Consider the following 27,045-nt stretch of genomic DNA (forward strand, 5'->3'; position numbering starts at 1 on the left):
ACACAGACAAGGGAATCACATGACTAGACAATAACCAAATGAGAGCATGACACATACACAAGGCAGAGAGACATGAGGCAAGGGAAGCATGACACTAATAGCAGGAATCAAACTACAAAATAAAAGACATGAAAACATGAACAAGAAACGCAACCCAAAACACCACATTACACCTTCATAGCTTGATATAAACAGCCAACAGCAGTGTGCTAAAAGACAGTTTTTTTTTTTTTGTCATTTTATTTTTATTATTTATAAATAACATTTTTAAGATAAGTTCTTCGTTTTCTTCATTGTTATTTGTAAGTTTAAGATTTGTAAGTAGCTCTATGCAGCTGTCTGAATGATCCCAGACTGTTTTACACACACACTTCAGGGGCAGGTGCTGTTTGCTGTTTAAATCTTTCTTTTACCCTTTTTACTCTGTTTTCCTTTTTACGCATCCCCTATGTCACTCTCACTGCTGTAATCCGTCCCTCGTCTCCTCATCCTTTTCTCTCCATTGCACTTCTGCTCCTCTGTGTGCCTTGTCTCTTCCTGTCTCCCATCTTGCCTTGGTGGGTTAGCATACCTGGCGACGCAGGGCTTTCAGAGGTCACCGTGCTTTGGAGCAAATGAGAGGTGCTGCAGCTAAATGTAATGTGCACACCTCTATCACACAGGTATCACACACACATTCACACAGCTGTGATGACACCTTTACTTGGCTAAATGAGGGCTCGTACATTTCTGTTGTTTTTAAATAAATCTAATTACAATTACGACAAACTAACTAGTTCGTTTGGATTAGAATTGTTTTGTGTTCACAATAAATAGATAATGATTCACAAATAAATTTAGTGAAATTTACTCAATTTAAACAAATTCACAACTAAACACAATGACATGTACAAATTTGTAATTAATTAATTAATTAAACCAGCTTTGTATTGTTACAATGTCATTAGTATATGTAAATGAACATTGTGTGAAAGTTTCAAATCTATTTGTACTGTTGTCTGAAGTAATGTAATCACGTGGAGAAATTGAAAGGGGGCATTATAGTTATTATAGTTATATTATAGTGAACTCTATTTTCTATAGTCGCGTTGCGTCACATTGTGCCACTCACGTCTGGTACATTGTGTAAGCCCAAACTATAACCCTTAACCCTAAAAAACTACAAAAACGTATTGATAGATAAGTTAATAATAATTAATTTATACTTTATTTTTATAACTTAAAAAATCTGAAACATTGTTTCGTATGGGTATGTCTAAGGGAGTTTGTACCAAAGTATTTAAGTATACATTTTCCCACACTCATACAGGCATTTCATCATGGCATTCAACTCAGTTTACAGGCATTTGGAATGCATATCCAGAGGTCTTGTGTTCTTCTGATTTCTGTTCTGCTGTCTGCTCCTGTTCATACCATATCCCAAACCTCAGATTTGATCTTAATAACCCACAACATTACTGGTTTGATGTGGCATTTTAAGCACAGCTTGTCATAATCTATGGATGGCACAGCTAAATGAGATCTTGTGTTTTTTATGGCAGCCAGCGATAGTGCGACACCACTGGGTCCATCGGAGAAGACAAGAGGGCAAATGCAAACAGTGTGGAAAGGTGGGTAGATTGGATCACAGCAAGAGTGTGTATTACATGTACATTTCAAAAGGCTAATGAATGAATTCTAAAGCTTATAACAGAATCTGATCTCCACCTACAGGGGTTTCAGCAGAAATTTGCCTTTCACAGTAAAGAGATTATAGCCATTAGCTGCTCCTGGTGCAAACAAGCAGTAAGTCTCTCAAGCTGTTTGCATTAGTGTGTTTTCATATCGCAGAGTATGTAAATGTGTGTAACTGTCCTCTCTTTCTCTGTCTGTTTGCAGTATCATAATAAGGTGACATGCTTTATGCTGCAGCAGATAGAAGAACCGTGTTCATTAGGAGCACATGCCGCCGTTATAGTACCTCCTACCTGGATCATACGGGTTCGCAGACCTCAGGTAGGGTACTCTGTTAGGGTTGTTGGGCAGTTTTATGGGAAACATCCACAAATTGGATTAGATAATGAATTGAATTTGGTGGCTGTGTAAATTATTAAGCAGTGCTATCAGCATATCTATGGCTAAATTAAATGTAAAACGCTAAATATAAACACCTTCAGTACAAACCCTAAGGCATTCTGGCTACAATGCTCTGAGCAGCATTTCTACAAACAGATCTAAATCTTCAAATCGTGGTGTAGTATTGCTCTGTAGTATGTTCTGCTCTGTTTTACTATGTTCTGAAATGTTTTTGTCTTCACTGAATTGTTTAAAAACTCCAACACACAAAATGTCTGATACAGCATAGGGCTGGGCGATATGACGATAATATCGTATATCGACGATGTCTCGTAAGTATCGCGATGTCAACAGTCAGGTAACAGACGATTATCGACATTATCTGGGAAAAAAATGACATATGATAAACTTAAGTAAGTTGCAAAAAATATTTTACATAGCCCCATAGTCACCATACAGGTCTTTTTGCATGCAAGAATGAAATAATTTAGTAGGAGGGTTGGGAATCGAAAAGCTATTCCAGTTTCGGAAATCAGATCAAATGCGTAAGGTTAGGAATCAAATTACTTGTAATAAAATCATATTTCGATTCTGCTTCTCGATTTCTGTATGCGCATTTATTGTGATTTCAAAAGATTAAACTGCAAGAAGACGAAATAGAACTCACTTCTGCACTCATGCGCTGTTTTCTGTGCTGTGCACTTACACACAAAGCGCACACACAAAAGCCGCCTCTTATATACACGAACACTGGACTGAGCTCTCTTTCTCGCGTTCTTACACATTCGAATGGACAAATACACTCAGAATTATATCAAAATATCCCATAAATTAGGGATGCACCGAATGTTCGGCAGCCGAAATTATTTGAATAAGCGAAAAGACCGAATAAATTGTACCGAACAATGACGTGACGCTATCAAATAGCAACCAGCATAAAGTGAGAGGCGCGCCCTCTTTATAATGCAGCACACATGTCAGCAGTGTGGAAGCATGTAAACTGTCCGAGAAAGACGCAAAAATCATTACAAGCACCGACAGCGAGACTGTTTAGTACTGCATCACATGTCTTCCATGAGAAGAGGAAGGGGTGATTGTTGCTGGTTTACTGTATGATGATTGAAATGGCCTTAATCAATTAGTAAATAAATTGTAGAACGTTATGTTTTCTAATACACGCACGAATTGCATGTATTCTAACAGCGCTGCACTAACTCGCGGTGGATCTGGATCGGACCAAAGCGAAAATCTGCGCTCAGTTGCTCAAATCAGTTGCTCAGTCACATTTTTATGAATTTTTACAAGGCATGTGACAATGCGATACGTGCGGCGTATTCGTAATGAGACTCATTTATTAATCTGCTGTCAACAAAAAGAAGCATTGAGGTCTTCCTGCGCATTTCCGCCAAAATAAAAGGAATACATGCCTGATTCAAGAAGGGGGTCTGATCGCCAAAGAATATTATTTTAGTAACTTATTAATTTTAAATTAAATTGTTCTTTGTTGATATAATGTCTGCTAGAATGTTAAAAAATGTTTAGTGTTAAATGTTTTTAAATTGTTGTGTAATTGATTTTTTTTCTTTGAAAAACAAGACAAAACAGTAAAAAGCACATTTAGGCTATTTAATTTATGCAATGGTAAAAAAAAAATATTGTCAAAATACATGGGCAAAACAATTTGAAAAACCGTGTTCGGTATTGTGCCTTCGGCCCAGTGTTTCATTTTGTTTGGTTTCGGCTTCGACCAAGAATTTTCATTTCGGTGCATCCCTACCATAAATACAATCGGTTATGTCTTAAGTGAACGTAAAGAGTTGAGAAAGAAAACAAGGGTGTATTGGATCAGTGCATTGACCGCAGCCGCTGTCGCCATTCATTAATGTTAATCAAAGAACAAAAGAAAAGAAAATCCCTCACTGATCTTGACTGAATCACTTTTGTAACGTCAGTTTATATTTTATTTGCCTGTTGTTCGGCGCTGACTACTGTAATGGCAACATGCATCTGTGTGCGATTATTTTGGAGATGCGTTCCAATATAATTGATCCTTATTTAGGGTATAGGCCTATTTTATTTTTATCTGCAGTTTAGTTAAAGTTAAACAGAAAAAAAGACAAATAGTAGCACTGCATGTGTTTCTGAATATTTATTTAAACAGACTGTATAATGATGAAAAACCACAAACATGACAGGTATAATTAAAATACGCGAATTCCTTCAGCGTACATTTCAGTGCAATATATTTACAGATTTTTTAAACCGTGTATACAATATAATTATGTTTAATTAAGCTGAGATATGTACTTGTATTGTGGGAGTTGTATTTTGATTAATAAAATAAAAAATATAAAAATGACAATACAAAAATTACATTTAAATTACCCTGCTTCTAAATAAATAAAGCAGTTATTTTTATTTCATTAACGGGCCAAAAGAGACCTCCGAACTAGTAGGCTACCAGAAAAAAAAACTTAAAATTTTTGCTCAGAATTCGTTTTTAATCCCTGCATGATTTTAGTCATACATGATAAATATCAAATACGTTATAGCTTGACTACAAGTTTAAAAACAACGCTGCAATTGTTATAATTAAGGAAATTAAACTTACCATCATGAAATGTCTACACAGGCGATAATGCCAAAACGAAAGAGAAACATCGGAAAAAAGGCATAGTTTTTTCAAGACATTATTATATGACATCAACATGCATTTATCATTCTTAGAATCACTGCCAGAATGTCCAACTTCACCATGATGAACTTAAAATTGGGTTCTATTATTTTTCCTCAACAGTTCTCCTCACAAAACAAAATTCATTTCAAACACAAATTTGATAAGAACAGAGTGGAAATTATTAGCAACACCAAAATAACAGCAAAGCTAATGTTTTCTTTTAGTTTAAGCCCAAACTAAGAAAAGTAAAACCAAACTTTGTGGCAATAATTAAGACCAAACTGAACATGGTGTGTGTTTATGGTGCATGTCGGCAATGTTGTCTCGGCGGGGGCGGGGCGTGGTGGAGGTGGGGCTTACGTAGACGATATTATCGGATATCGCGATATTTTTTAAGGCGATTATCGATAAGATATTTTTGACATCGCCCAGCCCTAATACAGCATTCTTTGTTCAGCACTAAATTAGAATAAGTAAAAAGTTTAAAGAAAAAAATGGCAGCTGTTCTGTGTTTTCCGTGAATTTTAAATGCTCAGAAACCGTATAGAACCAGAGAGCATTTTTATGCTGAAATGTAAATCTTTTCATCCATAGGTACTATAGTTTTCCATTGTGTTTTTAATGAATGTGTTTGATTTTGCTGTGGAGTGCATTTGTAATATTATTGCGCTACTTTTTAACCGTAGTCCTCACTAAAGTCAAGCAAAAAGAAGAAACGAACGTCTTTCAAACGCAAATCCAGCAAGAAAGGAGCAGAGGTACGTGTACAACCAAGTAATTGTTTTTGTTTGCCAGAGAATGATTGAATTAAATAAGCAACACTTTTTTGGATTTTTACATCTTCACCCCTAGTCTCTCTCTTTTTCTTCTTTTCCAGGAGGCTCGATGGAAGCCCTTCATTGTGAGACCAATTCCCTCTCAACTCATGAAGCCACTGCTGGTGTTTGTAAACCCAAAGAGTGGAGGAAACCAGGTATTATAATTACATGCTATAGCAAAGCTATTAAGTAATTATTTAGTACTAATTATATTAATAATAATGAAATAAACCATAAAAAGGATAATCACCTAAATCAACTATTTCCCTCCTGCTGTCTCCTTCTCTCTAAGGGAGCTAAAATCATCCAGTCCTTTCTGTGGTATCTGAACCCTCGGCAGGTCTTTGATCTCAGTCAGGGGGGTCCTCAGGAAGGGTCAGTACCTGCATGTGGAATACTTCACAACAGTAGTTCCCTGTTTTTGTCATCCGAATCCCTTTAACAGCTTTTATTAGATTTTCATCAACTCATAAAAAAAAAAAGCAGTCAATTCCATCATGGTTTGCGAAACCCTGTTTGGGTAGTCCTGCTTCAGAATAACAATACTTATCTGTCCCATTGGTATGATGTTTTTCAATAAGATGATTGATATTTATATATATATATATATATATATATATATATATTGAGGTCCCCATGGGTACAGAAGCTTATAAATCATACAGAATGAGTTTTTTTGAGATTGTAAAAAAGTTTTCTTTGAGAGGTAGGTTTAGGTGTAGGGTTGGTGTAGGGCGATAGAAAATACAGTTTGCACAGTATAAAAACCATTACGCCTATGGGGAGTCCCCACAAGGATAGTGAACCAGACGTGTGTGTGTGTGTATGTGACAAAATAATCTGCTAAGAAATAGTCTGTGATCACCTTTTGTAGATATTAGGTGAATGGTTTATGTAGGAATTATGAACCCCTCCAGCAGGGGGCGGCACTGCAGTCTTATCTCCTAGCCTGTGAGCGGTGCGAGAGATGATTCTCCTTAGTCATAATACTATGACACTATTCAGATGAGTCATGTGTTTGAGGAGTTTTCTGACATATAATGGTGATGTGTGTGTCCTGGTTTACCCCATGCTGTCACATTTCTGTAATCCGTCTGTGTGAGTAATTAAGAGTGTTAAAGTGGAATCTGAACGCAGTCATATTTCATACCCTGACTCTGATCCATGAGAGAGAAGTTTGGGAATAATGCCTTAAGCCCAACTGAAATAAGGAGTTTTAATCCACCCTTCCCATCACTTGTCTTCCACCATGCTGAACTGCTGTTTTCTGAGTTCAACACTCCATGTATTCATATTCTGCTGTTTTTCTGTGAGGTTCTCTAGGTTTGATGTGATTTTACAAAACAAGATATCTAACTGTAACTTGTTTGTCATTTAAGTATTAGACGGTTTTAGCCATGTGTGTATGTGATTTTTATGGATTTTGTTTAAATGTTTTTTGAACATTCAATGCATTTCCCTCTCTCTCTCTCTCTCTCTCTCTCTCTCACACACACACACTCTCACACACACACACACAAAATCATGTTAAATGATTCTTTGACTCAGGTGGGCTGGATTTTGTCCGCTCTTGATCAGCTGCAGCTAAACCCTTCTCCTGCTGTGGCAGTACTTCCTCTGGGCACGGGAAATGACCTCGCTAGGACGCTAAACTGGGGTGGGGTGAGTGAAATCTGCGCAGTCAGATGCATTCATTTCAAACATCAGTCAGAAGAACTTTCTTATATTCCTTCATTATAAATTTCTTTGTAATTCATGCAGCATAATCTGCTCATCCATTTATAGAATGGTTTACCGAATGGGCTTTTTTTTGTACAACCGTATGCATGTAGGGTTACACAGATGAACCTCTGAGTAAAATCCTGTCTCACGTTGAGGATGGGAATATTGTGCAGCTGGATCGATGGAATCTTATTGTGAAGCCCAACTCAGAGGCGGGGTCAGAGGAAAGAGACGAGCAGGTGACAGACAAGGTACAGTAAGAGCACCACCTGCAGTGCTGTTTCTGTTTGCATCAGTATGTAAGCAGCTGAAGAATGACTGATGTTTCTTTGCTCCACAGCTCCCTTTGGACATCTTCAATAATTACTTCAGCCTTGGGTTTGATGCTCATGTGACTTTAGAGTTCCATGAATCCCGAGGTTGGTGTAAAGGCACTAGTCTGTCATATAAATGTGACTGTTTAATAGCAAGACAGTGGCTGTGTGAGAGTAAAGCCTTGAGTTTCTTCTGCGAGGTCATACTTATTGGTGCTAATTGAGATAAATGATGGTTTGTCCTCTTACTCTTCAGAGGCCAACCCTGAGAAATTTAACAGCCGATTCAGAAACAAAATGTTCTATGCAGGGGTAAGTGAAACACACATAAACTCTCACACTCAAACAGCCAAGTTCTTACAAAGTACTCACTTCATCCTGTCTATTTTCTAAATGCGTGCTGTTGATCTTATTGTGAATGATTAATCCATACACGTTTAATTTTTTAATAAGTTTTGACATTGTAATTGCTAACCGAGACTTGTCATTTGCACTTATATATTGTTGCTCTTTTGTTAGTTTTGACTGCTTTTATTGTCCTCATTTGTAAGTCGCTTTGGATAAAAGCGTCTGCTAAATGGCTAAATGTAAATGTAATTCTCAATCATAATGTCATAACTGGCTCTTCCAGTATGCTGGGCTTCTCCAATCATTTAGTCCACTTAATCTCCACCCCTTTCTTACAATCGACTTTGAGCCAACATTCAGATCTGCCTTTATCCAATCAATAAACAATGCATAGAAACAAGTCCCTGCCCAACATTTTTTTTTTCTTTTCAATAACCTGTTTCTCTGTATCACAATACAGAGAAAAGTATCTGTCGCTACTTCCGTTACATCATGACTTTAATAATTGCAAACCTCTTTGTAAACCACAACATTAATAATGTGACAGTGAGTTGGTGGTGACAGAAATGCAAATGGTGTTTCCTTTTCTACAGACAGCGTTTTCTGATTTCTTGATGGGCAGCTCCAAAGACCTGGCTAAACACATTAGAGTGGTGGTACGTATTGAGTTAAACTAAACAAAGACCCTTTTGTGCAGAACAAGAGGGGAAATATTTGTGTTTTGAAATGCAAATGAAAATGCTGTTTTTTTTTTAAGTCTCTGTTTTTGCATGCTTGTTTGTTTGCATTTCTTCCTCTTGGGCTTTAGCACTGAGAGGTAGTGTGCCTAAATTTGAGTTGCAACCTTTTTTTCTGCTGACTGTTGGTTTGTTTTGCTGACTTACTCAGTTTTTACCACTTTCTTCTCTCTCTCATTCTCAATAGTGTGACGGCACAGATTTGACCTCTAAAGTCCAGGATTTGAAGCTGCAATGCCTGGTCTTCCTCAATATCCCCAGGTAACACACAAAATCTTTTACTGTGATTTGTTCTTTCTTACGCTACCGTTCAAAAGTTTGGAGTCTGCAAGATTTTTTTCATGTTTTTGAAAGAAGTCTCCTATGCTCAGCAAGGCTGCATTTACTTGATCAAAAATACAGTAAAACTGTAATACTGTGAAATATTTTTACAATTTAAAATAACCGTTTTCTATTTTGATGTTTTTTTAAATGCATTCCTGTGATGGCAAAGCTGAATTTTCAGTTCTAGATAAGTCTGTGTGAAGAGTGCATGTTTGGATGTTCATATTAATCGCAGGTACTGTGCGGGCACTATGCCATGGGGCAATCCAAGTGAGCATCATGACTTTGAGCCTCAGCGTCATGATGATGGCTGCATTGAGGTCATTGGGTTCACGATGACATCACTGGTATGTTTCACCTACCTGAATTAGTTTGAAGTGAGTTTTTATAGTACGATTGGTGAATTACAGTCCTTGTATTGTTTGTTATGACTGTAGGCCACGCTGCAGGTCGGAGGTCACGGTGAGAGGTTAAATCAGTGTCGTGAAGTCACCCTCACCACCTTTAAGCCAATCCCCATGCAGGTGGATGGCGAGCCTTGCAAACTAGCTCCATCTGTTATTCACATCTCCCTGAGAAACCAGGCCAACATGGTGCAGAAAACCAAGAGACGCACATCAATACCACTGCTCAATGAGTGAGTGCAACATGTTGCTGTGTGAATATTATGGCTGTCTCGATATCGCATATTCACTACACGGTTACCGTGCCCAAAATAATAATTATATTTTTGCGATATCTGTAGAAAATTTTAAAAATGCTGTCAAGTCAAATTCATCTTTAACTTGGTCTCTTTTGTGTTTTCTCTTTTTGGCCAATTAATCCCACTCAAAATAAGAGTGTTAAAAGGCAGAGAGAGAGAGTTTGTAACTATAATTGAACAAAAAGAACTTACTTAGGGTGTCTAACACAACGCCTTTTCCATGTAATCCAAAACTCCTACACCGATGAGCTAACTTTTCTCGGGCGCAGGTAGTGTCTCACTTTTGTCTGTCATCTCCCAACGATATAACATTTTGTGTAGCAGTAGTACCGTAATATGTTATTGCCACTGAATTCAACCAGCAACTGGTGCTGGATTATTTACAATATTATCTTGTGAAGTATTAATTATTAATGATATTAATATTTCATTGTTTTTCGCCAATACCAGTATATAGCAAAACCCCAGGTATGTATGTAATACCAAGGAGAAGGTCTGCAATTTCTGAATGAGTTTTAAAGGGCATGACTGCTCTTTAAAAGGGCGCAGGACCAAAATGTGTGCGCGCGCACACACACACACGCGCACACACATTTGAGTATTAGGTATGGGCTGATGTTTAAAAAATAGTCAGAGTGACCAGAAAGTTAAACTGCTGGATTGATGTCTCTTTCTATTGAGCTGTTACTGAAAGTGTGAAAATTTAGTGTGATTTATTCGCTGTGTCATTTCTTTACCTTGACACTTGAAGTGAATATATTACCCTCATAAATGGCTGCTAAGGACAGACGTTTGCTTAGTCCTGCTGAAATTAGATAATCGCTCTCTCTCTCTGAGGTTTTGTTAATTTCACACTTGGCTGATTCGAGGTGAACGAATTGTATCAACGGCAGATAGACCTGTAATGAAACCTCGTTTAAAAAGCGAAATATCGGAAGTGGAGACAGATTTAATTAGTGTGGCGACAGCAGCACTGTTTAGTGAAGTGCAAGGCAGTGTACCTAGCCAAGACAGCATACTCGCTGTTGCACACAGCTGTTCTTGAAAGATTTGTTTCGCACTGTACATCCTTTGTGTTTGCATGTTTTTTTTTTTATTTCCTTTTTTTTTTTTCATCCAGTAGTCAGCAGCCATTTCCAGAACGATTACGGATCAGAGTGAACCGTATCAGCATGCATGACTATGAAGCTCTGCACTACGACAAGGAGAAACTCAGAGAAGCTTGTAAGTATGAAACGCACACATTACAGTCCAGAAAATACACTTGTGACACCTGATGTGCTGTGATTTAAAGAGTTAGTTCAAAGACATAACCATGTCCTGAACATTGGAGGGGGGAAGGGTTGTCTTGTTTATTTTAATTAAAGGAATTATAAAGAAAAAGAAATAAGAACGTAAAAGAAATTGTAGGTCTAATGGCCCATTCACACCAAGAACGATAAAGATATTAGCGTCCACACCAATACTGTTCTGTTTATTATAAGCACAAGCTGCAGTTATGTCTTCTGCCGCTTTAAATGCATAATCTCTTTCAAATCAGGTGGATTCTGATTGGCTGTCAATGTTTTTATTGTTTATCAGCTGGACAAAAAACATTCAGAAAGACATTCCACATTCCAAAGATATCATTCCTCTGTGTTTTTATCGTTATAGTTGTGGTGTGGACTTTTCTATACTCATAGAATGATGTTAAAATTAAGTTATATGTGTTTTTGTCATCCTAACAACAAACACAGCTGTGTGTAATGGAATGCAACAGGGCAGCATCAAGAATATCAAATAATGGCCATTTCTAATTATTAGGGGGAAGGGGAAACGTGTCGTCCTCAATCCACTTGTTAAGTCTGATGACGGTTTGCAGGTTTCCAAGTGCTCTATCACATCCCAAAAGCAAACAACATACGGTGCTAGTATATGCTCACTGTGTGCTGTAATAATACTGAAATATCATGATCTTAACCTTTATCTCCATACAGATATCTCCGTTGGCCAGACAGAGATTCATCTTTTCTGAATCGTTAAAATATTGGTTTCTGGGATACTGTGACTGTAGTCTATAACATGTATTTTTAAAAGCTTAGTTTAAATCTGTGCTTTAAATAAGCAGTGCTCATAAACGGCTGTTGAGATAGTATGCTCACTTGAATTGTACCCAGAAACTGTATTCGTTATGTCACAACTTAACAAGCGGATGTCTATAGCGGTTATGGCCCTAGGTTAGCTCGCACAAAAATGGACAGAAATCTTTCAGATTTTATTAAAAATATTTCATTTGTGTTTTGTAAGAGTACATTCAAGCTGCAGTTGTATTTCTCAGCACTAGGTGTCGTCCCATCTCTACAGTGAGTGATAATGGTGTGAACTGATTGAATTAATTGGATCTTTGAGAATACATTCAGATGCAGCTTTATGCCTTTTAGGCCTGTTAGTCTGACATCTCATAAAGAAAATATCATAACATCATTTAACATCATAAAAAGACAAATTATTGCTAACTTTTAAAGTGCATGTCAACTGTGAGAAAGCGATTAGCTCTTTGCTGTTCATACAGCTGTTCTGTACTCTCTCCTTTGTGATACAAAAATATACCACACTTCCCTGTGTCTCATCTGCTTTCTGCTGTCAGTACCTCTTCACTCTTCAGAAGAGCCTTTACAATACCACCAACTGAACAGAAGGAGAGAGAGCGGAGAACAAACCTGAATTGAATTTGGTAACGACTGTTCAGATGTTGCTAAGCAACCCAACATTCCTCAATGGAAGAGACCTCTCCCATCTCTCGCTACTCTCTCTCTGATCGTTTCTTCCTGTTTCCCCTGTCGCTTTCTCGCTGCCTCACTCTCTCGCTTCCCACTTTGTCAGAGAAACTTGCTGTCCTCTTGAGAATGCTCATTTAATTTAGAAATATTACCCTGCCTCTCTGAAGCCTGTGAGGCTCAGCTCAGGGTAGGGCATAACTACTGCCCCTCCAGCTTTCAAATGTACACTACTGTATCTTCATAATGCTAAGGGTGGTTGAGTGTAAAAACGCTACAGTTAGGATCTCAGTGTGGGTGGGATCTATGCTTTTTACCCTTTTCCTCTAAAGTGACTTGGACTTGAGAATATCCATATGCATGAGAGGACACATGTACCCTCAGCAGTCACTGCACAAACATCATATTTCATCATATTCTCTCACTGACAGCACATTTAAGAGCAGGCCTACAGCCATGTGTCTACAAAATGCCTGCAGTGGTTTAGACTCTAGTGCAAGTAAAATTGCCACATCCTCCCCATCACGTCCTATTACTGTCTGACCTTGTTTCATGAGGAATCTGTGGATTAGTTTGAATGAGTTTGATTGGGTCTGAGCCAGTACATGTTGCATACAACTGCCATAAATTATATTCATCAACTCTTCTGCTTACACATGTATTCACAAAGATAGAGATGAATTAGCTTATACCATACATGATTGAAAATAGTTTCTTTCTTTTTTTCTTTCTTTCTTTCTTTCTTTCTTTCTTTCGCAGTCTTCTTTTATTTTTACTCTTTCTCCCACTGCTGATCAGTATCTCCTGAGAGGAAAAAATGTGGGCCAGGTTTTTCACAACACACAGTAGGCTGTTACTGTGAGAGTGAAAGAAATATTCTGTTTCTTCTCATCATCCCTCGTTCTAACTTCTCTTTTTATCTCTTTCCTTATCACAGCAATTCCACTAGGTCTCATCGTTGTCCCGGGAGACAGTGATTTGGAAACCTGCAGAGCTCACATCGAGAGACTACAGGAGGTAAAAAATGAGAGGGTGGGGTTAACAGATGGAGTGGGGTAAAAGTGAGACATGAAGAGGACCGGAAAAGAGAGAGGAGGAGAGAGGTGTTAGAGTTTGATTAATGATGGGAACAGTCAGTCACAGTAAGAATATAATGAGGGAGAAGTTATACTGCACTACAGTACCGAACAGTAGTGCTCAACTGAATTGTCCTTTAGGACGCAGATTGTACATCGAGTGGCAACACAGCACCGTATCAAAATTGTATCAAAGAAAAATCGGCAACACCTTTATTAACAACAGTTAATGAAATGGGTATTATGAAATCAATGAACAAATTCTATCATAATTTATTCACCCTCATGTCATTCCAAACCTGTATGAATTTCTTTTGTGGAACGTAAAAGAAAATATTTTGAAAAAAGTTGGTAACCAAACAGTTTTGGTGACCGTTGACTTCCATTTTATGGACAAAAAACATCTCAAAATATCTTCTTATGTATTCCACAGTGGAAAGAAAGTCATACAGGTTTAGGACAACACCGAGTTTGAGTAAATGATGACAGAATTTTTATTTTGGGTTAATTATCCCTTTAAATTATACATAAATCGTTCATTCATACAGCTGTATATTTACTAGGTTAATGATAACTAATTATCATGAATCTAGCTTTATAAATGATGTTATTTTTATATTGTTCATTGCTAGTACATGATATCATTAACCAATGTTAATAAATTGAACCTTATTGTAAAATGCTGGCCAAAAAATCAAACATTAAAATATGTTGCTAATACTATAGCCCAACAATATGCATAATTATTAAAATGACATATGAAATAAGAAAACTGTCTTTTAAATCCCGATGATGCCAAGCTCTCTAGACAATAATTAACAGAAAAAATAAATTGGGATGTGCGCAAAAAATGTTTGTCCTTTTGCAAATAAACCCACATTCAGCTTTCTGTAATAATGTATTTTGAATCCATGCCAGCATCTGCCTCATGTAGCTTGTTTCTGTGAAGTGACAGATGAAATACAGTAGTTTAATCAGATACACAGTCTTTGACGTCAGCAACTAAAAATAAGGTGCAGTGTTTTCTCCTCCTTTTTTAAAAGTTATTCTAATAATTTACTGTTGTGACTATACTCATTTTTTGGTTAGGTGAACATTTTACTATATGCATTTACCATTGTTTTTTCCCCTACTGTTGCGAGCCCCTGGTAGAGATTATCTTATTCATTCATGCCACCCCATTCTGGCCTTGTTTTAGTTCATACATTCCCGTCAAGAAACAGTGTTTGTACAAATATAACTTCACAATCAGATGAAAAAAAAAAAGATTTCCAAACCAGTCAGAGCCTTCATTTAGAGGGATATGTACAGTAAATGATGGTTTGATTTTAGAGGGGAAATCTCTCTCACACACACTCTCATACACTGTGCAGCAGGTCATAATGAAACACCCTTGGCAGAAAGGTTGTGTGAGTGTTTGTGGCAGAATAAAGTGTTTTTCAAAAAGAAGAGTAGTCTCAAATTCACATGCTAATATTCATTCACGGTCTTCTCCCAGAAACACTGTTGTCCATCTGCTGCAATCCTATATGATTGTGTATGTATCTGAACTGATGGGCTTAGTGAGTGTTTATCTAATTTAATGGGGTCTCCTGCAGGACTTTGTGTCGTGTCACCCATCTCTGCAGCGGCTGGTGCTCCAGGTGGGTGAGACACCTGCGAGAGGTGAGACAGGCACACCTGGAGCACTTTCAGGAACAAGACTGGAAATACAGCCTGGACAAAGAACCAAGAAAACCAAACACAGTGCTGTTTGTCAGATTTTGATGAACATGCCTCCACAAACCCAAACTAGATAAGCTTCAGCAGCACATTTGTGTACTCTAAAAGTAGGCTCGGAGGCAGACATGTTTACCGTGAGAGTGCATAAACCCCTAGAGAGATAAAATGAGCAAGAGAGTTTGTTTTCAGATAGAGCTTAACATGATCCCTAAAGCAGAGTATTCTGCAATTCATCCTAAATCTCTCCCACATCATTCTCTGTGAGATTAGAGCACTCTAGCGCCTCCTAGACACTAGTCTGTTTGCAGGCATGAAGACCCTAACCCTTGTTAGTACAGCATTCCCTTATGACAGACGTTATGGGTGAAACTTCAAATAAGCATAAATTGCAGTAAGCGCTTACTAAGTTAAATCCACTCGTTCAGAACTTGGTTCCCTGGATATTTCCCCTGGGTCCTAAGTGCTCCCGTGTGCTTTGTTTGGATGGATGCCTTGGATCACGTTTAGCCTCTGTTGAGAATGGCAGTTTTCTTTATAGTGATGGTGCATGCAGGTGTTGTGTTCTTTGTGTGCTTTGAGTGTAGTCTTTGTAGTGTGTATTTGACACTGTTGCATGACTTATGTAGATCTACAAATGGCAGTTTGCTGCTTTAGGGAAAGAACTGATGTGACAGAAAATAACGACAGGTCTGTGTGTGTATGTGTGTGTGTGTGTGTGTGTGTGTGTGTGATGAAAATAGTAAACTTATGCACTGTTCATTCATATACTGTTCATTTGCTTTGAGTGGCATACACTGACACTAATCGGAATTCTATCAACCTTTCTTCTCTTCCCATCTCCTACCCTATACTTTCTTCTCATTTCATTCACAGGAAGGTGACGGGACTAAATCGAAGGCTTTGTCATCTCAGAGGCTGTCGCCAAAATGGTGCTTTCTCGACTGTGAGTATTCACAGTAGTTTGGATGTTAGAATTCAGAGTCAGATCTGGGGTGCTGAGCAGCATGTGTGCCTTGGTGGTCCTTAAGGATGTGGGCTGGAGTTGTGTTTATCAGTGCGCAAAGCTGTAGGTGTTTGCAGTGAATAAAATGGCAAAGAGTAAAGGTCAGAAATTCAAAACCATGAGTCAGACCCACAAAATATTCTCTCATCAGTGCTAGAATCGAAGCTAAGAAAAGACAAAGAGTCATGAATCTCCATACTAAAGAACAGAATCTACTCTGGCATTTCAATGCTAATAAGGAGTGCCAAGATGATTACTGTCAGCAGGTGAGAATTACAGCCACAGGGAAAGAGGCAGGAGCTGTTTGCGTTATAATGACTGCATGTCTGGAATGATGAACTCTACGTGTGTTCCACCAGATCACACTTGCAGATCAGCAGGAACTCTGAAAATGAAAGGCATCACAGAGGCATGCATTTAAAAAAAAAAAAAAAAACATTTTTCCGTTAAAATAGACTACCATTGAAATGTTTGGGCTCAGTAAAAATATTTGTATTAATTGTTTGTTATTAGGAAGTTAATACTTTTATTCAGCAAGGATGCATTAAATTGTGCATTGTGATGACATTTATAATATTTTTTAAATAAAAGCTGTTCTTTTGAAGTAATGAAAGAATCCGGAAAAAATGTATCACTGCTGAATGGCTGCTGAAAATTCAGCTTTGCCATCATAGTAATACATTTTTAAATCAATTCAATACATTTTTAAAATAAATTCTAATAGGGAACATTTTTTTATTTAAGTTATAACATTATAATAGTTAAAAACATTACCTTTTTTACTGTATTTTGATCAAATAAATGCAACCTTGGTGAGGTCATACTGACCTCAAACTTTTGAACGGTAGTGTATTTATTTAAACAGTTTGATTTACACTCTATCCTACTAGCTCATTATTGCCATTATGCATACTTTTATGTGAACAGCTTTCCAGTTCTTGTAGTAATCTCCTTTTTGATCAGTGTGAAGATGTGGATTAACGTCAGCTCAATGACAAGTGGAGAATCAGACTACATAAGTCTTGATGAAAAGGATGCAATGATGTGTTCACAACCTAGTAGTATCAATGCACAATTATATAGTGCCATATAATGGCAACTAATTTAAATACATTGATAAGAGGGAAAAGTCATTTGTTCTTCAAGGAGTCAAGGCTTTTAGATGACATTTTTCATATGTAAACGTTCCCTAATGCACTGAACTTTCAAGGAGCAAAGAGATAATTATGCACTATGTATTCTATGAGAACTGATTAATAAAAATAAATGGCTATTCGCATACAGCCAGTGGCGGGTCGTCGGGGGAGGCAGGGGAGGCACAGCTTCCCCATAATTTTGAGGTGAAAATGGGAGGAGGACGATTTAATGTTAATAAAATTCACAATTCATTTCAGTTCATGTCTCAGAATGTGTATTTTTTGTTTGTAATTTCACAGTTGTAATACCATAACGTGAAAGCGCCGCTTTTCTATCGCGAATGTGCCGAATCTGCTGATGTAATTACAACCGCTAATGATAGAGAAGGGTAGGGGGAGGCCGAGGGAGAGGTGAACTCTCGTGCCTCCGTTGGTAAAAAAAAATTAGCCAATCAGCATCGAGTGTTCACTTTCAGCGCTGAGGAGCGTTGAGAAAAGAAACCTTGTAGAGGAGGCTATTGAACAATTTGGTTCTTTGTGGTAATTTGTGGTAACTAATTTATGAATTTTATATCCCCCAAATAAGTCGGCTACATTTTAAAATTGTGACTACTACTCTTACCAAAGGATGGATGTTCAAACTTAAACATAGAATAATAATAAAAATGAAAATTCACTTAAAAATGTTAATAATTAAGAAGTGATGCTGACAAGCAGTCGGCTTAATTAAATGGCGTAACAGGCAGCTCTCTTTTAACACAGACTTTTAAATAGGGATGGATGTTTGCTTCAAGTGATAGGTCAGGTTAGTGAAATTATATTATCTTGCTGTATGTATGTCGTTTTCTTTACGTTTTCTGACTAAAAGCAACCAAAAAGCCATTTTAAAGTGGTTAAGCAAATAATAATAATAATAATCGGCAGGGATCCCAGACCAATACAATTAGTGTGCCTCCTCTATTTTAAAACCCACGAGCCGCCACTGCATACAGGTGACGCTTTTGTTGAGAGGTGCATTGAAGCATTGACGTTGAAAGGGCCATCAGACTTTCTTTGACAGCATCTCGAGATACGGAGAGTCAGTCATCATTATACACAAATCCTCTGTGACAGCTGAGTCACATTCACATAGATCCTAAACTGCTACACATCAAACCAGTGAAATAGTAGATCACAATCCCCTGTTCGATTCTTGCATCTTTCCACCTTTCATTCCAGTCCCTCCTTCCTCTCCTCCCACCGGCCCAGAGCCAAACTCATCTCCTCATTTTTAGACTAAAAAGCTTCCGAGGGCTTTATTACCCGAGCAGAGAACTGCAGGATGAGTCAGAACTTTTCAGAGTGATTGTGGCAGCACTTCTGATCTCAGCTCAGTGTTATGAAGTTGCTGTCAAATAATTACCAGTGCAAGCAGGGGGAAAGTCTGATCCGAGGCCAGTGTTATACAGTTTTCATGGATCATCATAGATCATTCATGCCCCAGAGTGTGAGGAATCACGTACATTCATTACTTATGCTGCAAATGTGTTATCTTGTGACGAGCTTGTGGGAATTTATGTGTGCATTTTCAGCATGTGCATTCTCTTTGGGAGTAATTTGTTTGGTGAGATGTGAGACCCACAGCAATCTCTGTTTTCCCGCTCATTAAGACAACATGAGGGAAGTGTTTTGTGTCTGAGTGTCACATACCTTCACAAATCCAGCAACACCACTGGTCTAAGCACTTGGACTGCCTTCTTGTAGCACCCTCTGATTCGCTCAGATCATCTTACAGACATTTGTTGCAGCCGAACTGTCCAGGAGTGTCATGGGCCCATGTCAACTATGAACATATTTTGAAATCTTTCTTTGTTATGACCCAGCTGGGTTAGGTTAAATATTTGATCCTACATTATTTAACTATAGCTTAAAAATTACTATACTGCTGAAAATGACTGTACTCCCAAAATGAGTTGTAAATCACTTTAACACACACTGAATGACTACAGTAACAACACAGGCTATAGTAATTATCAAAAGGTAAAAAATTATTGCAAGAAAACAGAAATAGACAATAATATAAGCAAAAGTGCAGAAAAGAATGGCAACTCAACAGTCACTTCTTACACAGTTAAACGATATTCCTTTTTTAAGTGTTAATTGAACATTGTTGAATAAATGTTGATTATTATGCTTTGATTCGTTTTCTTCTAGTTTCTAAACGTATGCATGTCATGAGTACTGTTGGGTTGAATGAATGAATGATGCATTTATATAGCGCTTTATTGTGTATTGTTGTGCACCCAAAGCGCTTTACAATCATTGGGGGGGGGTCTCTCCTCAACCACCACCAGTGTGCAGCATCCCCTTGGATGATGCGACGGCAGCCACAGGACAACGGAGCCAGTGCGCTTACCACACACCAGCTACAGGTGGAGAGGAGAGAGAGTCATAGAGCCAATCAAGTGGTTGGGGATTATTAGGAGGCCATGATTGACAAAGGCCAGGGGGGCAATTTGGCCAGGACAAAGGGTTACACCCCTACTCTTTACAAGAAGTGCCATGGGATTTTTAATGACCACAGAGAGTCACAGGTGGAGAGGATAGAGAGTCATAGAGCCAATCAAGTGGTTGGGGGATTATTGGGAGGCCATGATTGACAAGGGCCTGGGGGGCAATTTGGCCAGGACACCCTTAGTCTTTACGAGAAGTGCCATGGGATTTTTAATGACCACAGAGAGTCAGGACCTCGGTTTAACGTCTCATCCGAAAGACGGTGCTTTTTGACAGTATAGTGCCCCCATGACTATACTGGGGTGTTAGGACCCATGCAGACCACAGGGTGAGCAGCCCCTGCTGGCCTCACTAACACCTTTTCCAACAGCAACCTAGTTTTCCCAGGAGGTCTCCCATCCAGGTACTGACCAGGCTCAACCCTGCTTAGCTTCAGTGGGCAACCAGTCTTGGGCTGCAGGGTGATATGGCTGTGGTTACTGATTATGAGCAATTATTAACCCAAATTGGGACACATCAACCCAGCTTCCTTACCCAGTAGTCTCAATCAAGTGTTTGAGTTGAAAAAAATAACCCAGGGTTTTATAAAGTGAAGATGTTGAAACAATACTGTTGTGTAATTGGAGAGAGAGATGTTCTGTCATCTCTTCTGCTTGAACTTGCTCTTGAATGTCTGGTAGCTAATCAGAGGCCTGATTTGTGTTGTTTTGTATGTTTTGTGTTTGCAGCTACAACAGCGGATCGATTCTACAGGATTGATCGAGCTCAAGTGAGTCCTCCGTACAATACCTCTTAGAGTAATTCAAACTACAATTGAGCAATTTTGAGTTTCCACAAATAAACCATTCCCATTTGTCTGGTGTCTGTGTCATCCCTCAGGAGCATCTTAACTACGTGACTGAAATTTCTCAGGATGAGCTGTTCGTTTTGGACCCAGAGCTGGTTGTCACAGAGACGGTCAGCACATCGCCAGGCATGCCAGACCTGGTGGACTCCTCTGGTGATGCCCCGTCTGATCCACGTAAATTTGCCTTCCCATCATCCTCTTCTTCTCCACCAAACTCACCTGGACCTAGGTGAGATATTGTAAACATACACGGACAAACATAAAGGGAACCGTTTAAATGTATCCAGTGCCACTGTGCCAGCTAATCTTTGCCTTTCTTGTCAGTTTAATGATGTTTTGATGAATGAGTTACTTTATACAAACTTTCGTACAGGAGACATTTTCATTATCAGCGGCAGCTAATAACTCAGATGGCTGTTAGCTGACAGCAGCTTCTGCTCTGTAATATCAGCCAACAGGGAGCAGTAGAGCATCGAGCCGGCTGGTGGCAGTGTGGTTCTCACAGCTCAGCTGCTTTGTACAAATGCTACATTAACAACACTAATTCTAATGTACTGATAACTGTATGTTTAACATCCACCTAGGGTGCCTTATAGTTGTTGCTTTTGAGATGGTTGTTTTATGGTTTTATAATTTACACTTGTGTGTAGACAGGTTCATACATGAATGTCTATAAATGTTTGCTTGTGCAAACGAGGAAGTGATTGTGAATAGCAGGATAATTGTGTGGTTCAGAGTGAATAAAACAGAGCATTTCCTGCAGCACAGAGATTGATCCGATCCTCTATTTATAGCAGCCTGAAAAAGTCATACAGCACCACAGCCCCTGCTAATCTCCTGTGTGTGTGTGTGTGTGTGTGTGTGTTCGGAGGGGGAATAGAGCTCAAGACAGAGAATACAGCAGTGTTAATTTCTTTCACCGACGACAATGAGACGATAGCGAACTAAAACTAATTTTGAATGACAAAAACTATGACGTAAATCTATTGACATTTTCATCAACGAATAAAAACGAGAAGAAATGTTAGGGAGGGACGATTTAGGAAGAGATTCATTCAGAACGAAACATCCGGTTTTCAGAGTGAAATTTTTCACTGAAGCATACACGCACAGAAAGCGCGTCTCACAGCGCTCTCTCAGCGAGTACTCTTTCGCGTCGCATGAATGGAGAATTACACACAAAATTATGTCGAAATGTCCGTTTTGACGAGTATTCACGTAAAAGTGAACAGTATTCACAGTTGATTAGCCTACGTCTTAAGTGAACGTAAACAGTAGGGAGAACGTGTATCATCAGTACATTGCAGCTGTGCATTCGGTTTTAAAGGGATAGCATCTAGAATTTAGTTGCTATTGTCCGAGTCATTGATGTTAATCAAGCAACAAAAGAAAGACAGAAAATCACTCACTGCTCTTGACTGAAAAACTTTAGTAGCCCTAAAGATTAATATAAATTTATTTATAGAAATAAGTATGTTTGCTTGAAAGAATGAAGAATATGGTAAACAAGTTGCTATAAAGAATGCATAATTAGCCTATATAACCATTGGTATTTCATTAAAAAGAAGACCATTCTTTATGAGAAGTGGTTTTATTTAATTTTAACATAAAGGCATGTTGTGTGTCACCGCAGTTAAATCGGTGTGTATCATGATAAAACCTTAATATCAAACCTATATGAGTTTGGAAATGTTAGAGAAATGCTTAATAAATGCACTGTAATTAAACCCATTCGATTTTAGCCGCCTAAATTTACTGTAGATTTAGTCGACTAAAATCTTATTATATTTAGTCGACTAAAACTAGACTAAAACTAAAAACAATTCAGGTGACTAAAATATGACTAAAACTAAATCAAAATTTGCTGTCAAAATTAACACTGGAATACAGACAGTAATTTAGCTTTTTTCTGTATTTCTGTCTTTGTGAATGTTTAAGATTGAATTATTAATTTTTGGATGAAATCGGTTGAAATTATGTCAAAATATTTAGCTTAAGCTTCATCACACATCCTTTCTATTCGGTAAATGTAAAAGTTCTGTCAGGAGTGTGCATTTGTTTATTTTCTATTATTATATTATTTAACCTTAGATGAATGCTCTGATGAAAAGAGCAGCATGAATTTCTATTGCTGGTCCAGGCTGGTTAATGCCAGTTAGTGCTGATTTTGTGCTGGTTAATGCCAGTTAGTGCTGATTTTGTGCTGGTAAAGGTTGTCAGCCAGCATGGTCATTCTGGTGAAGCTGACTGACCATGGAAATCTTACTGGTTAAGCTAGTGAAGAAGCACACCTGCATGCTGGGGTCCAGCATCCAAAACACCACATACGCTACTGTTCAAAACTGTGGGGTCAGTAAGATTATTATTTTTTGAAAGAAATGAATACTTTTAAATTAATTTAGTTAATTAATTCTTTCAAATTAAAAAAAAAAAAAATCAGTTTCCACAAAAATATTAAACTCTTTTCTGCACTGATAATAATAAGAAATGTTACTGGAGCAGCAAATCAGCATATTAGAATGTTTTCTGAAGGATCACGTGACACTGAATACTGGAGTAATGGCTGTGAAAATTCATCTTTGACAGAATAGGAATAAATTACATTTTAAAATATATTAAAACAACCATTCATATATTTAGCTCATATTGGTCAGGAAGAGGCTAACAGGGAATTGATTGATCAGAATGATTGAATGGTTAGCTGTGTGATGTTTGTGTCATTATCATTGTCCTCCCAGCTGTTTGAAGCGGTGTAATGTGTCTGGTTGAAACACAGACAAGCCGCTGCACTGGGCATAGCTCTTCTGATTATGTCATGATTGTATAACCCACCGGATAGGAGCTTTTGTTTATGCCTCCCAATGGAAAACATTGAGCGAACCCTCAGAGCACTTTCAGTCCTGATGCTGCTGCTGTCATGTGTGCTGTGATAGTGAGATAACAGCCAGCCTTTTGTCTTTAGGTGCTGTGGGTACTTGAGATGTGCTGAAATATCCTTTATCTTTCTGTATTTGAACTTCAGAATGTCTTTCTCTCACGTCACACTCTATAGTTTCACTGTAAATGTGTCATTTGTCAAATTATATGATTGATTCAAATACTACCTTTTCTCTCACCCTTTTTCTTGGGTTCACTCTAAGCCACTTGTGTTTTCCACATCAAAGCTGAAGTTTTCTTTAATTAGTCTTGTTTACTTCGATAATTGTGTGGTGTTTATTGAACTCTGTTGTGTTAGACACACCACAAGCATACAAAGCTACAAAATGTCAGCATTCTGTTTGGTTTCTGGTTCTGTAATGATTTTTTATATACATGTCTGGGTTCTTTTTCTTGTAAAATATGTAAAAACAGCAACATCAAATATTTCAGATATCATTATGTCCATTTTTGTTGCAATAGGCTTGGATAATTTCTTCCTTGTCAATACTTAAATACAATTTCTGCAGTCCTAATGACATGTTTGCGAAACAGCAAGAGTCTTTCAGAGTTTCAGAGAACTTTGGCTCGCCTTCTTGTAATTGACATCTCTCCTGTTTCCTCAGCTCATCCTTTTCCCTTCCATTTTTGTCTGTCTTCAATTTAGTTATTTTGCATTTCATCTTTTTCATTTATGTATTTAATCAGTGTCACTTTTTGTTTTTTTTCAGTGTCATTTTTTGGCAACTTTTTTTGCTCCTGATTTGTTGTTAGTCACACAGACTCAATCAGTCACACAGGCTTATGGCTGCTGATGCGTTTGGCAGGCATTATTACATCCTTTAACTCCCTTGGGCATGAAATAACGATCTCTCGCCGAGGCAACATTGAACATGCTTTTGTTCAATTCAGAATCACACAGAATCGCTCATGAAAGGAATATTAAATTAACAAAAAGATGTAATTAGCCTTTGTGGTGTTCTCTTTATGGTGTTAAGTGCTGAGTTTGCCAGGGTGAGCTGTGGGTGAACAAAGTAACAGGAAGCATTGTTTTTTTTGTTTTTTTTGTCTCTAGAAATGTTGGCTCGCTCTCCCTATTTTACTCTCTCCTGTCTTCGTAAAGTTTTTCCGCTGGTTATGCTTTTCCACTAAATGAGATCATACTGCTATAGGGTGATACATGCACTAGTGAAGATCAAAGGATAGTGTCTCTTATCTTTCTCTATCTCTCTCCACCTTCATCTGTTCCTTTCCCTTTCTCTCACATAATAAACTAGTGGTCGACCAATATTGGTATTTTGACAGCCGATGCCGATATCTTAAAGAGCAGGGTGACCGATGGCCGATATAAAGAGTTTAAAGTTTGTGAAGCTGTGAAGCTGAACTCTCCTCCTGTCCGACCGACCGTCACTTACTCGTGATAATTCTATACTGCATTTCTATATATGCAGTATTAGAAATGCACACTTCACAAGGTCTCACAGCTGTTGCTGAATGCTGTCGGTAAACGAGTATGTATTATAATGTTTGCCTTTCTATTACTAATACTATAAAAGCAATCGCTATAGTACTTTTTGTATACTTTTCAATTCCTTTACTTTAACAGTTCTATCTGATTATTAGAACTGTTAAAGGGGTCATATGATGCGATTTCAAGTTTTCCTTTCTCTTTGGAGTGTTACAAGCTCTTGGTGCATAAAGAAGATCTGTAAAGTTGCAAAGACTAAAGTCTCAAATCCAAAGAGATATTCTTTATAAAAGTTAAGAGTCAACCGCGCCTACCTAAAACGGCTCGTTACCGCCGCTCACTCAAGCCGACCTCGCTTTCGTTGTGAAAGCGAAACTACTTTGTTTGGCCTTCCAAAAGAGGACACGACTAGAAATCAGTGGTTAAGTTGTATTTACAACACTGTTCCAGAACAGTTCAACCTAAATATTCAGATGTGTGCAGAACATTTTATGGAGGACTGTTTCCTGATCCTGGTAGAGTAGACTACAATGCCGGCTGTTCTGAATCACAGACTGTAAGTACGTTTTAACAATTAAATGCCTCGTTTATAATGGGTTTTATTGTTTTTGTCTCGTCGCTCCGGCCGGGACAAGGCGTCACAATATGGCAAGGGGCGTAACATTTCCATCACACGCTTGAGGTATTCGGCCAATCACAACGCACTGGATAGCTGGCCAATCACAGCACACCTTGCTTTTCAGACCGATGAGCTTTGTAAAAATCGACGCGTTTCAGAAAGGCGGGGCATAGAGGAGAAACAATAATGTACAATATGTGGAAAATAATGTGTTTTTTTAACCTTAAACCGAATAAACACATTTCATTACACCAAATACACAAAATAATGTTCTTTTTAGCAACATCATATGACCCCTTTAAACGGCGACAGCAAACAATGAAGAGGGAGAATGTGAGAGCTGTGTGCGCAGGCCCTGCCGTTCTCAGCGCCGTCAAAATAAAAGTCCTGCCTCAACACGTCGGCCAAACAGAAAAACGAATCAGCCGATGCCGATATTTGAATATATATCTAAAAATGTTTCTGTATGTCACAGGGTATTTCTCATCTGTTATAGGTGTTTTTTATTAACCAGACTGTAATTGTGGGTCTTTTGCTTTTTTATATCACGGAGACTTCCACCATTACAGAACAAGCTCACACATCATTAAGATTTGTTAGCAGCTGGACTGTGGAACATCACATAATTTTTTTTTTTTGGCTGCATATATAGTGACTGGCCTGCTGTTTCAGGACCAAATATTCCTCTTGATAATGTCTCTGTGTGTCTCTCTCATTGTTTTTTCAGGGTTGCAGAGCTCCAAAGGAAGCGTGTTTCCAGTGACAGTTCTGTGGCAGAAGCACTTGCACACAGTGACTCGCTCAGATCAGCCAAACCAGCTCTCAGCAGGTAAGAACTACAGAGAGAACGTTTATGATCCTCTAGAACACATCTTGAAACTCCAGCCACGTGGATCAAGCCTGCTGCCACACACAAATTGTTTTTTTCTTTGTCAGGCTGAATGTTCTTGCATGTTCTTTCTGATCTACATTTGTATGGCCCTAAGCAGAATATTGAGTTCTGTGCTGGTATGAGAGATGCTGATGTGTGAATCTTGAGTAGTTCTGTGAGAGAACTCTTTCTAGCTAATCTTTGTTATAGCAAAAAAGAACTAACTCCTTTTACATATCTCTTTTTGTGAGGGTTTTATTGATAATATATGTATTTTATTATCAATAATATGAAGTATCTCAGAATAACTTCATTAGTTGTTTATACTTGCCGTACAACAACACAACTAATGTGTGTATATCTGTTTTATAACAGTTTCGATTGTAGCTCATCCAGTCAGAGTCAGTACTAAGTACCTTCTTACTGCGTTAATTTTACTG

At 38.2% G+C, this 27,045-nt stretch overlaps 1 protein-coding gene across 1 annotated transcript in view; it reads left to right on the plus strand.

Annotated features, from left to right (window-relative positions):
* LOC107742578 (diacylglycerol kinase zeta-like) overlaps nucleotides 1–27,045 on the plus strand; it is a 78,672-nt gene that overhangs the window by 31,282 nt on the left and 20,345 nt on the right. The window contains exons 8-29 of the mRNA XM_016555617.1: nucleotides 1,542–1,610; nucleotides 1,714–1,785; nucleotides 1,879–1,995; nucleotides 5,419–5,490; nucleotides 5,610–5,705; nucleotides 5,843–5,925; nucleotides 6,874–6,880; nucleotides 7,099–7,212; nucleotides 7,383–7,523; nucleotides 7,613–7,691; nucleotides 7,843–7,898; nucleotides 8,528–8,590; nucleotides 8,859–8,932; nucleotides 9,231–9,342; nucleotides 9,433–9,632; nucleotides 10,819–10,922; nucleotides 13,392–13,471; nucleotides 15,129–15,173; nucleotides 16,126–16,195; nucleotides 20,613–20,653; nucleotides 20,764–20,960; nucleotides 26,462–26,563. Of these exons, the coding sequence (XP_016411103.1) occupies nucleotides 1,542–1,610; nucleotides 1,714–1,785; nucleotides 1,879–1,995; nucleotides 5,419–5,490; nucleotides 5,610–5,705; nucleotides 5,843–5,925; nucleotides 6,874–6,880; nucleotides 7,099–7,212; nucleotides 7,383–7,523; nucleotides 7,613–7,691; nucleotides 7,843–7,898; nucleotides 8,528–8,590; nucleotides 8,859–8,932; nucleotides 9,231–9,342; nucleotides 9,433–9,632; nucleotides 10,819–10,922; nucleotides 13,392–13,471; nucleotides 15,129–15,173; nucleotides 16,126–16,195; nucleotides 20,613–20,653; nucleotides 20,764–20,960; nucleotides 26,462–26,563 (1,994 nt within the window). The remainder of the gene's footprint in view (nucleotides 1–1,541; nucleotides 1,611–1,713; nucleotides 1,786–1,878; nucleotides 1,996–5,418; nucleotides 5,491–5,609; nucleotides 5,706–5,842; nucleotides 5,926–6,873; nucleotides 6,881–7,098; nucleotides 7,213–7,382; nucleotides 7,524–7,612; nucleotides 7,692–7,842; nucleotides 7,899–8,527; nucleotides 8,591–8,858; nucleotides 8,933–9,230; nucleotides 9,343–9,432; nucleotides 9,633–10,818; nucleotides 10,923–13,391; nucleotides 13,472–15,128; nucleotides 15,174–16,125; nucleotides 16,196–20,612; nucleotides 20,654–20,763; nucleotides 20,961–26,461; nucleotides 26,564–27,045) is intronic.

Source organism: Sinocyclocheilus rhinocerous, unplaced genomic scaffold, assembly GCF_001515625.1.
Source record: "Sinocyclocheilus rhinocerous isolate Xijiao unplaced genomic scaffold, SAMN03320098_v1.1 scaffold587, whole genome shotgun sequence".
Classification (NCBI taxonomy): domain Eukaryota; kingdom Metazoa; phylum Chordata; class Actinopteri; order Cypriniformes; family Cyprinidae; genus Sinocyclocheilus; species Sinocyclocheilus rhinocerous.